Raw genomic sequence first — 14,116 nt, 5'->3', positions numbered from 1 at the left:
CCTCTGGGCTGACGATTCACCCCCAGCAGCAGCAACAGCAGCAGCAGTGGGACTAACGCTTTTTTCAGAGGAATCAATAATAGTGCAGGAGTCATCCAGCCTTAATAATTGGGATGCGGGGCTAACTCCGAGCGCTACTGAGGATATTGATGAGGATGGTGTGGTGGGTGTATTTTGTAGCCGTCGGGATGTCGATGAGCGGAGGGTCCTAGCTGATGATGGAGTGCTTGTAATTTTTTTGGAAGGACTTTCAGCTTTTCCCAACACTTTGCCATGAACTCTTGTCAAATGGCGTAACATAGACAAAGTTCCAAGATGGTTAAGGTCCCTCCCTCGACTGACTGTGGCTTGACATACACTACAAATGGCTATACAGTTGTTGTCTGGATTGGGGTAGAAATAATTCCACATAAGAAGGGGATTTTTTGGTTTTATGGCCTGGCACGACAATGGCCTTTTTCTTGTCACGTGCCAGAACTGCTACCACTGGTGCAGGACTGACACCAACAACCTCATCCTCATCAACATCCTCATTAGCGCCCTCATCACCTCCACAAATCTCCCCCTCGTCCTCTTCTATTTCCAAAGTGGCATCCTCAATTTGTGTATCACCGGCTACACTCGGGCTGTTCAGGCACACATCAGCAGAACTGCTGAAAGGGTCCCTCTTTATGGGTACACTAACAGAATGCTCATGATTAGACATCCCACTGTTGGATGGACTCTCCACAGGGATTGGTGTCATTTGTGATTCAGAGCAAACATTATCCTCTAATGCCTTACTGTTATCTTGCAGCTTGGCTTTGACGCGTAATAGTAGTTGTGCACCACTTGTAGGCTCGGCAACATTTTTTGATCTGCCACTAATAGACAAAGGTGAAGGCCTCATTCTCTCTTTGCCACTGCGTGTATAGAATGGCATGTTGGCAATTTTTTTTTTTATCAGCACTTAACTTTTCCTCAGTTACACTTCTTTTGCGCTTCAACATGGTAAATTTTTTTCAGGTGTGTGTTTTTTTGACTGATTTCAAAAGACTGTGTAGTTTGACATCACCTTTCCCAGATGACGTACTGGGAACACTACCATCAGGACTGGTGACAGAACTTGGTTGCTGATTTTGCTCATATGTGGACTGCTTAGAATCCATTATGAGCCCATCGCACTTGTAGTGCTACAAATTGTTTTAGATACTGCTGACAAATATGACTTTTGACAGCCACAAAAATTAATGCAAAAGAATGGGGGACACCCCAAAAGCACTTGGGAGTGCTAAAAATTATTTTTCAGACTGCTGACAAACAGGACTTTTGACAGCCAGAAATATTAATGCAAAAGAATGGGGGACACCCGAAAAGCACTTGAGATTTGTCAATACAACTAAAAGACCCACATCATATATTTCAATAACTTACAAATTGCTTTTTAAGGCTAAATAAACCGGTGATCTTTTGGATTACACAGTCTCTTTCCACTACTGAGAATACAAGTTCTTTTATTTCCATCAAAAAATGTTTATATTATTAGATCGTTGGACTTTATGAAAAGTCACTTTATTAATTAGTTGGAGACCTTCACAAGAAGAGTTTGGTAAAACACTGTTTCTGTAGTTTTCCTGGAAAACTAATTCTTTTTATAATAATATTTTTTCAGCTTCCATGGCATAGGCACAGGCTCTGTCGTGTGCATAGACCTCTCTTTCGTAGTAATTGTCAGTACTTTCCTTTTTACTCACTCATCTCTTTTTCTCACTTCTTCTCTTCTTCCACTGTCTTCCCTTTTTATCTGCTTATATATCACTTTGTCCAATTTCCATTCTGTCCCTATCTTTTCGCTCTCAGTTTAACCAGACCCAGGGATCTCTCTCACCGGTCCTGTGTATCGCACACTCTCCCTCTCTCACCACTCGGCAACCACCAAATAACTCTCAAATGTCACTTCTCCCTGCAGGAGTACCTGTCCAAGTAGGGAATCGCCCACCTGAAAGGGCCATGGGAGAACTTGGTCTGGCCAGAAGGCCGGTAGCTTGAAAGCCTGGAACAAGTGCCCCTGGAGTGGTGACCCAGGGTGCCTGAAGTCACTTGGGGACTGGTCACCCTCACTTGAAATTAAGGCACATTGCACAAATTCCACCTTTAAGCTCACTCACTTCCTTTGCCCTGGCCTTCTGGCTTGGCAGGAAAAATTTTTACATCTCAGCTGGAAGGCTGGGGCTGTCTAGCACGGTCACTATTTATTTTTCTACACTGTTTGTTCTTTGACTTTTTTATATGTTTTTTTTCAATGGATTGGAGAAGGTACGGGTGCCCTTATGGGTCCGATCCCCTAAGATCTAGGGGGGGTGGTGTGGTCCTAGTGGCTCCCACCTCCCTGAACCATCTGAGGTCTCCCCTTAGGGGAGGCAGAAGATTTTGGTGCCAAGGGGAAAGCCTCGGCGGAACCCTTGGCAAAAGGGACCCTCCTAGCCTTGCGGCGAAGGGGGTCTGAAGACCCTTGCTCCCCTAAGGGGCCTTCTGGCACTGGGGGGTCGGGGATAAAGGGACCCTTCCTCTTTTGAGGAGGGTCTGAAAGCGTACCCTTGAGCACGTTTTTTATGTGTTTTTCACTTATTTTTATTTATAAACACAATTAACAAATGTAACCACAGCCAACCAAGCAGGTAGATGAATATAGCTATGTGTATACACCTATATTTATATATGTTTATACATAAAGCCAGCCTGGAGTACTCAGGTTTTGGGGTCTCACGGGTATACAGCCTGATACTAAAGAATAACTCTGGTATTGCTATTGCGGAACTCTTTCTAAATTCATAAGCAAAAACTATTCACATTTGTAAAATATGCACTAAACTCTGTTACTACTAGGGTCAAAGTAGTGACTATGTTTAAAGCTATTAATAGCCAGCACACATTACATACAATCAGTAACAGAACTGTTGCAGTCATACACACGGCTGTGTTGTTGCTCCAAGTTCCCAGCAAACACATATTTACTCCTTCAAGTAACATCAAGCCATATGTTGTCTAGCTCTAATATACAGCGTCACTACATTACCCTCCTCCTATTCCCACTGATGTCTGTCTCACCTCCCCCACGTTAAATAAAACTTGCGGAATTTGAATTGCTCGCCGCAGAGCCTGACGGGAAATGTAGTCTTTTATCTGTATTGTAGACTGTCCCTCCTCAGGCTTGGTAGATCCGGGCATCGCAGACCAGGAAATCGGGTCGGCTGGTCCCCGTCTGAAGGTAAGCATCGCCCGCTGGGACTGGGGCGGTACAATTAATAATCATTTGATGGGGGAAGTCGAGTCGGTTGCACAGGGCTAGGGTCAGTCCGTGATATATGGTTTTGTTTCCATTATCTCACTAGCTGCTGCCGGAGACACTTCATTCATACATCCCTATTGTGTAGGCTGGTGGAGCAGCAAAGTGCATTTATAGCTGTCCTTGTACACTGATCAGTTCTTAGCTATCAATGGGATTATTGGGTTATAGGGTTAACAACAGGGCCGGACAGTATTTTATCATATACTGAGTGTATGATGGGCTGCTATTGTTATACCAGATCAGATGTGATATTGTCATTTATTTGTATAGTACCAACATGTTGTTTAGTGCTGTACAGTCAGATAACGTTTATTCATTTACAATGTTCATTCCCCTGTCCCAGTGGAGCTTGCAATCTAATCCCATCCCACAGGCGCATAAACACTCATGCTAGCGGTAATTTAATGAGATGCTAACTAACCTAATAGTGTATTTTTGAACAATCTATAGTTCTCCACGTTCAGTTGAAAAAAAGCAATAAAAAAAACAGGGTATAAATATGCTTCTGGTACAGATCTGCATGTATCTTTCTGCTTTTCTTATGGTCACAATTGCGGCTTTTTTAGTGAATACAATTGCGCCCAACTCTGCATCAGCCCCATACTATAGATTGTAAACTTGCGAGCAGGGTTCTCTTACCTCTCTGTCTGTATGCATTACCTAGTATTGTCTTATTAATGTTTGTTCCCAATTGTAAAGCGCTACGGAATTTGCTGGCGCTATATAAATAAATGTTGATGATAGTGGTTTGGGGAGAGTCATTATTTAATGCTTAAATTATCTGTTCATATGTCGTTGTGTAGGGACCACTTTTGTAAACCGGCCCCATGAATGTTGAACCAGAAGTCAATAGAAATCATTACTTTACTTTTACAATTTAAGTAAAGGGCCCTTGTTTTCTTCTGGTTTGTGATTCAGCAGTTATGTTGTTAGTTTGAATTTACAGTAATTGGACCGGTTTTTTTTTCTAGGCTCTTTCAGCTCCAACCCTTTAGGAATATACATACAATAAAGCAGTTGATAGTGCAGGCCTCAGTGGCGGATCCAGGGGGACAGCAATCGCCCCCCTTAGCAGGGGCTTGCTGCTGGCGGCTGCACAGTATGTGCAGGTCCGCTCGGCAGTGACAGGCAGGGACAATGTGCTGCCCGCCCGCTCTGATTGTGTTACTAATGATCTCCTACCAGCCAAATCCAAGGGTCACTACTCCATACTCATCCTCCTCGACCTCTCCGCGGCCTTCGACACCGTGGACCATCCCCTCCTGCTGCATACTCTTCTCTCTCTCGGCCTTTCTGGCTCTGTTCATGCCTGGTTCACTTCATACCTTGCTAACCGCTCCTTCTCTGTATCCACGTCTGGTTCTTCCTCCACCCCCTCCCCTCTCCCTGTTGGAGTCCCTCAGGGCTCTGTTCTTGGCCCTTTACTCTTTTCGCTCTATACTTCCTCCCTTGGAGCTCTCATCTCTTCATTCGGTCTTCAGTATCACCTATATGCTGACTATATTCAACTCTACTTCTCTTCTCCTGATCTTTCCTCCTCCCTCCTCTCTCGTATAACTTACTGCCTCTCAGCCATCTCCTCCTGGATGTCTTCACGCTTTCTTAAAATTAACATCTCCAAAACTGAACTCATTGTCTTTCCCCCACCCAGATGCCCTTCCCACCATGACCTCTCTATCGTTGTTAACAACTCCACTATCTCCTCTGTCACCCAACTCCGCTGCCTAGGAGTCACTCTTGACTCCTCTCTCTCTTTTGCCCCCCACATTCAATCCCTTGCCCAAGCCTGTCGCTTCCAACTCTGTAACATTGCCCGCATCCGTCCTTTCCTCTCTCAAGATGCCACCAAAACTGTCATCCATGCTCTCATCATCTCCCGCCTCGACTACTGCAATCTCCTCCTTACTGGCCTCCCCTACTCCCACCTCGCCCCCCTCCGCTCTATACTTAATGTGGCTGCGAGACTCATCTTCCTCACACGCCGCTCCTCCTCTGCCTCCCCTCTCTGTCTTGCCTTACACTGACTCCCCTTCCCCTACAGAATCCTTTTCAAACTCCTCACCACCACCTACAAGGCTCTCTCCCACTCTACTGCCCCTTATATCTCTAACCTCCTCTCCATCCACACTCCCGCCTGCTCCCTGCGCTCAGCCAATGATCGCCGCCTCTCCTCCACTCTGATTACTTCTTCCCACTCTAGAATACAAGACTTCTCCCGAGCTGCCCCCCTTCACTGGAACGACCCCCCTCGCTCCATCCGTCTCTCACCCAATCTGTGCTCCTTCAAGCGGGCACTTAAAACTCACCTGTTCCTTAAGGCCTACCAACCATCCACTTAACCTCTCACCTCTTCTGGTTCTCACTGGCTCCTTTTTCTCTCCCCTTTGCTTCACTGGCTCCCTCTTGTGCCTGATTTTGTCTACCCTCCCTTAGGATGTAAGCTCGTATGAGCAGGGCCCCTCTCCCCTCCTGTCTCCAGACCTGTTCTTCCGCTCCGTCTTTACAGTATTTGCCTACCTGGAGTTTCTGAAGTTCTGGTACTTTGTGTTTATTGTTCTGTATTGTTTTACCCTGTATAGTCTACTGTTTGTACCATGTACGGCGCTGCGGATACCTTGTGGCGCCTAACAAATAAACGATAATAATAATAATCAGAGCGGGCGGGCAGCAACTGTCCCTGCCGAACGGACCTGCACATACTGTGCAGCCGCCGGCAGCCTCAGAAGTCAGAAAGGGGGCGGGGCCTAAATTGTACGCTCCTCTGAGCAGGGCCATCTCTCCTCCTGATTCCACCACTTCTAACTCTGCTCTCCAGCTACTTTGCCCTCCTCCTCGATGGCCCTCCTCCCCCCTCTGGGGGTCTCCCTGTCTTCCGCGCCCTCCTTTTGGGCCTCGTCATTTGCGGATACTACCCCCGCCCTCACTAGCTGTGCATTGAGCTTACTGAGTTACTGTGCTTTATGTTTACTGTACTGTGCTGTCTCACCTTGTATTGTAATTCGTTTTTGTCCCTGTACGGCACCACGGACACCTTGTGGCGCCCTATAAATAAAAATTAATAATAATTAATAATAATCTTTCAACACCTTAAGCTGATTGTTAAATTTAATTATCATATAAATTGTGTTGTAAAGCAGTGTATAGACATGAAAATGAAATTGATTTCAAGGATTGATTATTTTCTGGTTTTGATCTGATCAGTAAAGTCTGCGCACGCATATGCAACCACTCCTTTTGTGCAATGATTCTTAATATTGCTTATTTTTGAGTCTACCAGAGCAAACATTTCCACAAATACTTTGAGCATACTCAGTAATAAGGGATCATTGGGGAATCTTCTGATTTTGGACATAGGCTAGGTACACACTGAAGAATTTTCCGACCGACGTGTTACCTCAAACGATTGTACCTAAACTGGAAGTCCGATCAGTCTGGTGATTCATGCATACACACTGACAGGATTTACCTTCAGATCTGTGCTCTTCATCTGGTCCTCTAGTCTTCTGAGAATGACAGCACAATATTCATTCATTCATTATTGTCACACTGATTAAAACCGCCTTGTAATCGCTACCCACATGAATTTTGTTAGCTTCTGTGACTCTGAAACTAAACATTTTGTCTCAGAACGAACAAATTAATTATTCCTTCTAGAGCTCTCTCTACATATATTCACCGGGACGTTCATCGTTAGCATCGGCTGAAAAGAGCGGACTCTGTAAACTCTATGGAAATCGTGAGCATGAGTGCATACACACTACATGATCACGACCAACCAAACGAGCCGACAATGAACACTTTGGAACGACTTTCGACCTTCATGTCCCTATACACACTAACCCAACTGCCGACCGAACGGTCTTATGTTGGCTGATTTGCCCGATTATTGGCCGAAAACGCACCAGTGTGTACCTAGCCATGGAGAGAGAGATGATGGATATTGTTTTTTTTTTCATGATCTATTTTAGGGGGCATATTCAATTAGGTTTCCGGTCCACGGTAATGCGCGTTACCGCGGAACCTGCGTAGTATTGACGGTAATATGGTGCCGCAATAACGCAGATTTTCCTATGCAACCCAATGGGGTGCGCACGAAAATCCACGTTATTGCGGTACTGTGGATTGACTTTGCGGCGTGTTCCCGCGGACCGGAAACCTAATTGAATATGCCCCTAGGTATGAATTGGTCTTTTCTTCACTACAGATTCACTAATAAGTGGAAACCAATTGTATTGTTTACCTTTGAAAAAAAAATGTGCAAATAGAGTATAAGTACATAGCTTTAGACATGTTTTGTAGTATTTGGCCTTTGTCATTAACTGTTTGTCCAAAGACTGGTAGATTGTAGACATGATAATGGAAAATGATTTATTTGTTTTTCAAAACAACCTATTTATAAATCACTTCCTGCTTACAGACGCAAATAAAATGTCTGAAAAAGTTTCCAGCAAGAAAAAGGCAAATGCTTCTCAGCTGAAAAATATATTTAGTCTCCAAATACTTATTTTTATTTTTTTTTTAGTATTATTGCTTAGCAACCTGTTACAAACTAAGGATGATAGAACATTTTCATCACTGTTTTCATTAGCCCCAATAGGGAACAACAGCATTTATAGAATAGACATCAACTTTATGCCACCAGTCCCACATGAGATGCTGCTACTTGTAATATTACAACTTATTAGTCAAAATGAAAGAAAAAATGTTACTGAAAAGATATATGTGCTACAGATTTTACCACAAGCAAATTCAGTGTGTGTGAATAGATCTATAGACTGCACTATGAACCCCGATATTTTTATTTTTTTTTCGTTTTGAAGCTGTTTTCACCTTGTTGAGCCCTTAGGATTTGGGCATTGTTTTTTTGGTTCATAAAGGGTAATTTCACTTTCTAAAATGTGGCACTTAAATACAAATTCCTTACCTGCCTGGTGGTCTTCCCGCCTCTTTGGGACACTCTGATGAAATTTGATCAACATAAGAAGATCTGATTTGCAGAACAGGCCACCAAGAGCCTTATGTTGGGACTGCATTATGCCCAAAGGGAATAAGAGATGTTTGACACTCTGACCCAATTGACAGCCATCTCACTGTGAGCAAAGCTGAGTACACACTACAGGTTTTTCAACAAATTATCGTGTCAGTCACATGATAAACAACTGTTAGGTCCGATATTGCATTAGTGTGTACTTTCCCACAATCATGTTTTATAGTACCAAAGCACAACGTATCATTTGATTTTATAAAAATCACTATCAACAATGGAATGATGTAATGCCAATTCTGCAGTGTGTATGCTCTCATGAACAGCAGTGTAGGCAGATCTCTATACAGTGTGCAGAGGCACAATCCTTTCAGCAGATGGTTATGACAGATGAAGAGCACAGATCTGAAGGGTTATTGTGTAGGTGTGTACATATAAATCTGCCTGCTCATAAGGACTTTCAGTCATTGGTAAAATCGTTACAGACATTGCTTCTGCAGTCATTTTCTGTAATGTGTACCCAGCTTAAATGCTTCAGGTCGCTCCTCTTTTTCAACTCTACAGCATTTCTCCAGCAGAGGTACCATAACAAGAAGTCCTCACAAGAAGTGCACGTATAATGGTTTTATTGGTATCCTGAAATAGGAAGGGCCGGACGTGGGCGATGCTGCGGTGTTGGAAGCGACCGGATTGGGCAAGAGTTTGAATGTGGGGGGCAAAAGAGAGGGTAGAGTCGAGGGTGATGCCCAGGCAGCGGAGCTGGGGAACAGATGAGATGGTGGTATTGTTCACTGGGATAGAGTTGCATTATCTCCTGACATCAGGGGATACAAACTGCTAGCATGAATTTCTGCTCACACAGTTAGAGATGCCACATTGACCCCCCCGCTCCACCCCCACATCGCTGCTTCAAACCCTGATGTCAGGGGATGCAGACTGCCTGTGTGAATTTACTTTTCATGCTGGCAGTCCCTGACATTAGAGTAATGATGTGATGAGGATAGTTTAAGCTGTCAGTATTAATAGAGATTCAGCATTGCAGTTTGAATCACTTAGAGGGGGGGTTCTGTTTGTAGAGAGGTGTCTCTGGAATGTCCGTGGAGACAGCTCACACTGATGTTATGACTGGGATCTCCGCTCATTCCTTGCACCCCCTATAGGTGTGAGGAAGAATGAGCGGAGATTCCTACCGTAATTGCCGACAATGTCCGTAGTGCTGTGTTCACACGCGACATCGCCGGCAATTGAATCTCACCCATAATGTCAGCATATGTTGTGACTGCCACTACCGTACAGGAGTGTTGTTAGTTGTGTGGAACAGCCAGGGGCGGATTGAGAACTTTAAAGTGGTCCTGTAAAAAATAGGAAAGTGGCCTTGTGTAGGTGGGACCAAATAAACTGTAGAGGCCATCACAAAAGTAGGTGGATTAAAATACATATTCCGTAGCAGTGTAAAGAAAAAAAAAATCACAATGCCTCTGCTTACCTGTACCAAACCCTAGAGCATCTTGGTTACATACAATATAGAAAGTATTCTCTGTTTTTGATACCTGTAATTTGAAATCTACAGCAGGCAGATTTAATATGAAGATGTCTATAAAATATCCAGTTGCTTTCTAAACCTTTACATGATATGTTCTCATTCCTCTTACCTCCTGCTCTATATTGCCAAAGGAATATTCACCGCTTACCATGCACTAGAGTTTCATTGTTTGTAGTATATTTTATAATTACGTTAATGCCCAATCTCCTCCCAGTCTTATTATTTATGCATAATAATCTTTTTCACAATATGACCGCTTGAGTGCATGATCTTGTTATATGGAGCCATCAGAGGAATAATGGGTTTGAAGCAAAACTTGATTATGAGTAGAATATTTGTGACTTGGCTGGAGTTTTGTTTTACTTTTCCTTAATAAAATATTGCATATTGAAATCGGTTCATTCATTTTGAATAGCCCCCAAACAAAAATGGAATTGTGTGGAGTTCAATGCTATAAAATCAGAGATACTTTGCTATATTTTTAAGCTCATTATTACTCTTTTGGTTTTGGTTAGAATGTATTTGATAAACGATCACTTTTCCTTTTTTTTTTTACAAGGTTTGATAAATCTACCACATATTTGCCCACTCTCCTGGAATTTCCAGGAGGCTCTCGAATTCTGGGTAGGGCTCCCAGACTCCCAGGAGTGCAGGCCATTCTCCCACTTCCTAGTGAAGTGGGCGGGATGGCAGTACGTCATTTTGGCAAACCCCACAAGGAAATTATGCGACACTGTCGCCCCATCATGAGGGTGGGGCAAAAATTAAATAATTTGCATTGATTCCCCCCCCCTGCATAGTTTTACTATACCTTCCTGTAGGGGAGAAAAAAAATAAGTTGGCAAGTATAATCTACCCCAAGTGGGTTTGAACATAACTTCAATTTGCATTTATGAGTTTTCATTATCATGACACTATTTCCAGTTGGCTCTTTTGAGACACCTATCACAGAAAAAGGGGTATACTCAGCGTACCAGTATTGACTTATAGAGTATGAGCAAGGTGTTATGTAAAACAAAAACAAGGTAAAAATATCCAATCAAAAAAAATATTCATTGGATATTTTTACCTTGTATTTAGATTTTTTATATTTTGTATTGTTTTTATTTGTCTCTGCTTTAGTTTGTCATTTTCAGCTTCATTTTGTTTGGTTTACACTTCGTCTTTTTTTATTCTCTCAATTTATTATTCTCCACATATCATTATGTATTCAAGATTGAGTAAAGGATCATCTTTTTAATATACATATTTGTTCTATTGTTACTTTTTGTCCAAACTGGTATCTCTAACTGTATTCCTCTTTTACACCATAAGAGAATTGATACACATTCCATTCATTTTGGCCACATAACACCTTGTATCGGTCAATACTGGGAATTTTTCTGTGATGGTTGGCTCTACTCGTGGGAGGGTTACCCCACTTGCAGCATCATAAGTTGTCCTTACCATTAACAGATCATAGGCAGCTCTTGGAAACCCCACATTGTCTTTTGAGACACCTGACTGCACATCGGTGTTTCAGTTTACTAATAATTTGTATGTTCTAATTCCAGTTCTGTTTTATTGTTTAGTTGTATCAGCCTTATATGTTCAGGTCGCACATTCATGAATTACTCATCAAAAGTCCATTCAATGTGACATAAAGGAACTTGACAGAATTGAAGATACTTGAGTCGAGGCTTTGATCATAATGGAGGCCTTTATTCCTTTACACACTAGTGTTCTCTCTGTAGCTCTATTAATACTATACAGAATCTTTCTGAGCCTGAAGTGGTTGAAGACAATAGCTTGTTTACAGCTAGTAAGTCTACATAAAATGTCTAATATTCTATCTCTTGTCATGGTATGGGAACTTTTACATATGTGCTTGTGAACATTATAAGATGCCTATTTATATTAGAAGAATTTGGAATTTAGAATTAATGCTTCTTAAATTGCTTCCTTCCCCTTCCCTGGCTTTCTTCTGTGCTCTTCAGTCTTTCTTTACATCAGTGATGGGCCCAGAGCTCCTTCCTGGTTTATTGTCAGATTTGTTTAAAATCCCTACAGATAAGTTATTACAGACATGTGTCTCATTCTTTAGTTACATGTATTGTTTTAGCTTCTTATTGAGAAAAGGGTAATGTGTTGCTCTGGGATACGACTCAAAGCTGTTTCCTAGATACAGTTAAATCTATTGCAGGGAGCAGCAGAGCTTTGTTGTATCCCAGGGCAACAAGATTGATTATATAAATATACCATTGGATGGAAGCCAGACATATAAAGCAATGTATTTAGTAAAAGTTGCAGCCAGTAAAGTTAAACCATCTAAATCTGCAACAGCACCGTTCTATTGTTCCCCCGAGAACAAGACGCTGCATGAAAATGACTAGTGAGGTGAGAGACAGCAGTTTCTCTGAAATCTCTTGCCATTACCCAAATACAGAAGGATGTTTTAGAACTTGCTGTAATATTTTTCCTCAGTTTCTGTCTAATCTCTCTTTGTAATACTGTGGATTTTATGTTTGCAGCACATTAAGCACTAGAGATCAACATGCTCATCCACCTACTGTAACCTCCACCTCTCTGGCTTCAACGGACCAGCTTTGGCCACAATGGTGAGGATCCTGAGCTCTTAGTATTTATAATATAAGCTGTCAGTGTTTCTCAGTTTGTGAATAGTAAGTAAGAAACCTTGGATATCCTAAAAAACAAATTTTGTCTTTCTTCCAGCAACAGACATTAGAATTGGCTCTGGATCGAGCTGAGGTAAGGATTTTCTTTCTTTACTTTTGAAGTGTCTTGTTTTATTACAAATATATATATATATTTCTGTGGCAACGTGATGGGAAGCCTGTTCTGAAAAAAAAATATATATATTTTTCCATGGAGTGAGTCGGATACATGACTGCATGTTGTCAGCTCAGATTAAATTTATAAAAAGGAGAAAACTTTGTTGCACAATAGAAGCATTGGAGATATTGGTAAGGCTGCCAGCCACAGACATTGGTAAGGCTGCCAGCCACAGACATTGGTAAGGCTGCCAGCCACAGACAGCTCTCCAGCAGCTGCCACCACCATTCAAGGCTGTCTGATGAAACATTGGACTGGAGAATTTACTGTTCTCTCTGTTGACCTTCATTATGCTAATATAAAGTTATGAAACAACCCATACTTAAGGGGTCATTTAGACAAGGACTTTACTTTATTGCGTGCTGTGTTTTGATTCCATAAGACCACAAACCACAATGAGATTTAAAGGAAATATATGGATCATTGATCCCTATGAGAAAACATATATCTGTATATGTAAGGCTAGGCTTAAAACATATATATATATATATATATATATATATATATATATATATATATATATATATATATATATATATTGCAATCACAGCTGGTACTAGATCTTCTTTAACCACATTTTTCAAAGTGACCATTTATGTGTCTTGGGAAACCATTGTGCTAAACTGGGTCTGGAATAGATAAAGTAGTAGTAACACTTGAATATTCTCCAATGTCAGAATGTTTCATTATGGTGAAGTTATTTTGAAGCCTTTAGTCCCACATAAACAGGCCTGCATTTAGATTTCCTGTACCTCTAGTCCACTTATGCAATGCTATCCACTCAGGCTACGCTCTTCTAAAGCCAAAGGGCCCAGTCACAGAATGGGAAGCAGTGTGCACACCTTCAGACCGCCCCCAGGTTTACAGTCTGGAGCCAGGTGATGCACTCTGTCCACCTGTAGGTCCCACTCTGCTCTTCTGAGCGTGCACAGTGAAGCTATGATGTGGCTTCACTGCAATTGTGCTGAAATAATAGTTGCAGCAACTATCACTGTCACAATCTTTGGATCCCCGCTTCTTTACAGGTCTTGTAGGTGCTGCACCCCCTGTGACGGCGGTAGTCCCATTACAGCATACAGTCACTGAATTGGAAGCCGTGCACAGATGTTCACAGTCACTCCTCCTGGCATGCGGTATTAGAATAGGCTGTAGTGCATATATCATCTAGGCATTGCATCACAGAATAGGCAGTATCACACACACCTTCATAACACCTCCAGGTATACAGTCACAGAGTAGGCAGTATCACCCACACCTTCATAACACCTCCAGGAATACAGTCACAGAATAGGCAGTATCACACACACCTTCATAACACCTCCAGGTATACAGTCACAGAATAGGCAGTATCACACACACCTTCATAACACCTCCAGGTATACAGTCACAGAATAGGCAGTATCACACACACCTTCATAACACCTCCAGG

At 42.2% G+C, this 14,116-nt stretch overlaps 1 protein-coding gene across 2 annotated transcripts in view; it reads left to right on the top strand.

Annotated features, from left to right (window-relative positions):
• Positions 1-3,152: 3,152 nt before the first annotated feature.
• Positions 3,153-14,116, top strand: part of SUPT20H (SPT20 homolog, SAGA complex component) — a 68,305-nt gene continuing 57,341 nt past the window's right edge. For both annotated transcript variants that reach the window (XM_075199012.1, XM_075199011.1), the window contains exons 1-3: positions 3,153-3,247; positions 12,366-12,452; positions 12,568-12,603. In XM_075199012.1, the coding sequence (XP_075055113.1) occupies positions 12,450-12,452; positions 12,568-12,603 (39 nt within the window). In that variant the 5' untranslated portion in view covers positions 3,153-3,247; positions 12,366-12,449. The remainder of the gene's footprint in view (positions 3,248-12,365; positions 12,453-12,567; positions 12,604-14,116) is intronic.

The sequence above is a fragment of the Mixophyes fleayi genome, chromosome 2, assembly GCF_038048845.1.
Source record: "Mixophyes fleayi isolate aMixFle1 chromosome 2, aMixFle1.hap1, whole genome shotgun sequence".
Classification (NCBI taxonomy): Eukaryota; Metazoa; Chordata; class Amphibia; order Anura; family Limnodynastidae; genus Mixophyes; species Mixophyes fleayi.
The sequence above is the reverse complement of the archived record's forward strand: the minus strand, read 5'-3'. Positions and strand labels throughout refer to the sequence as shown.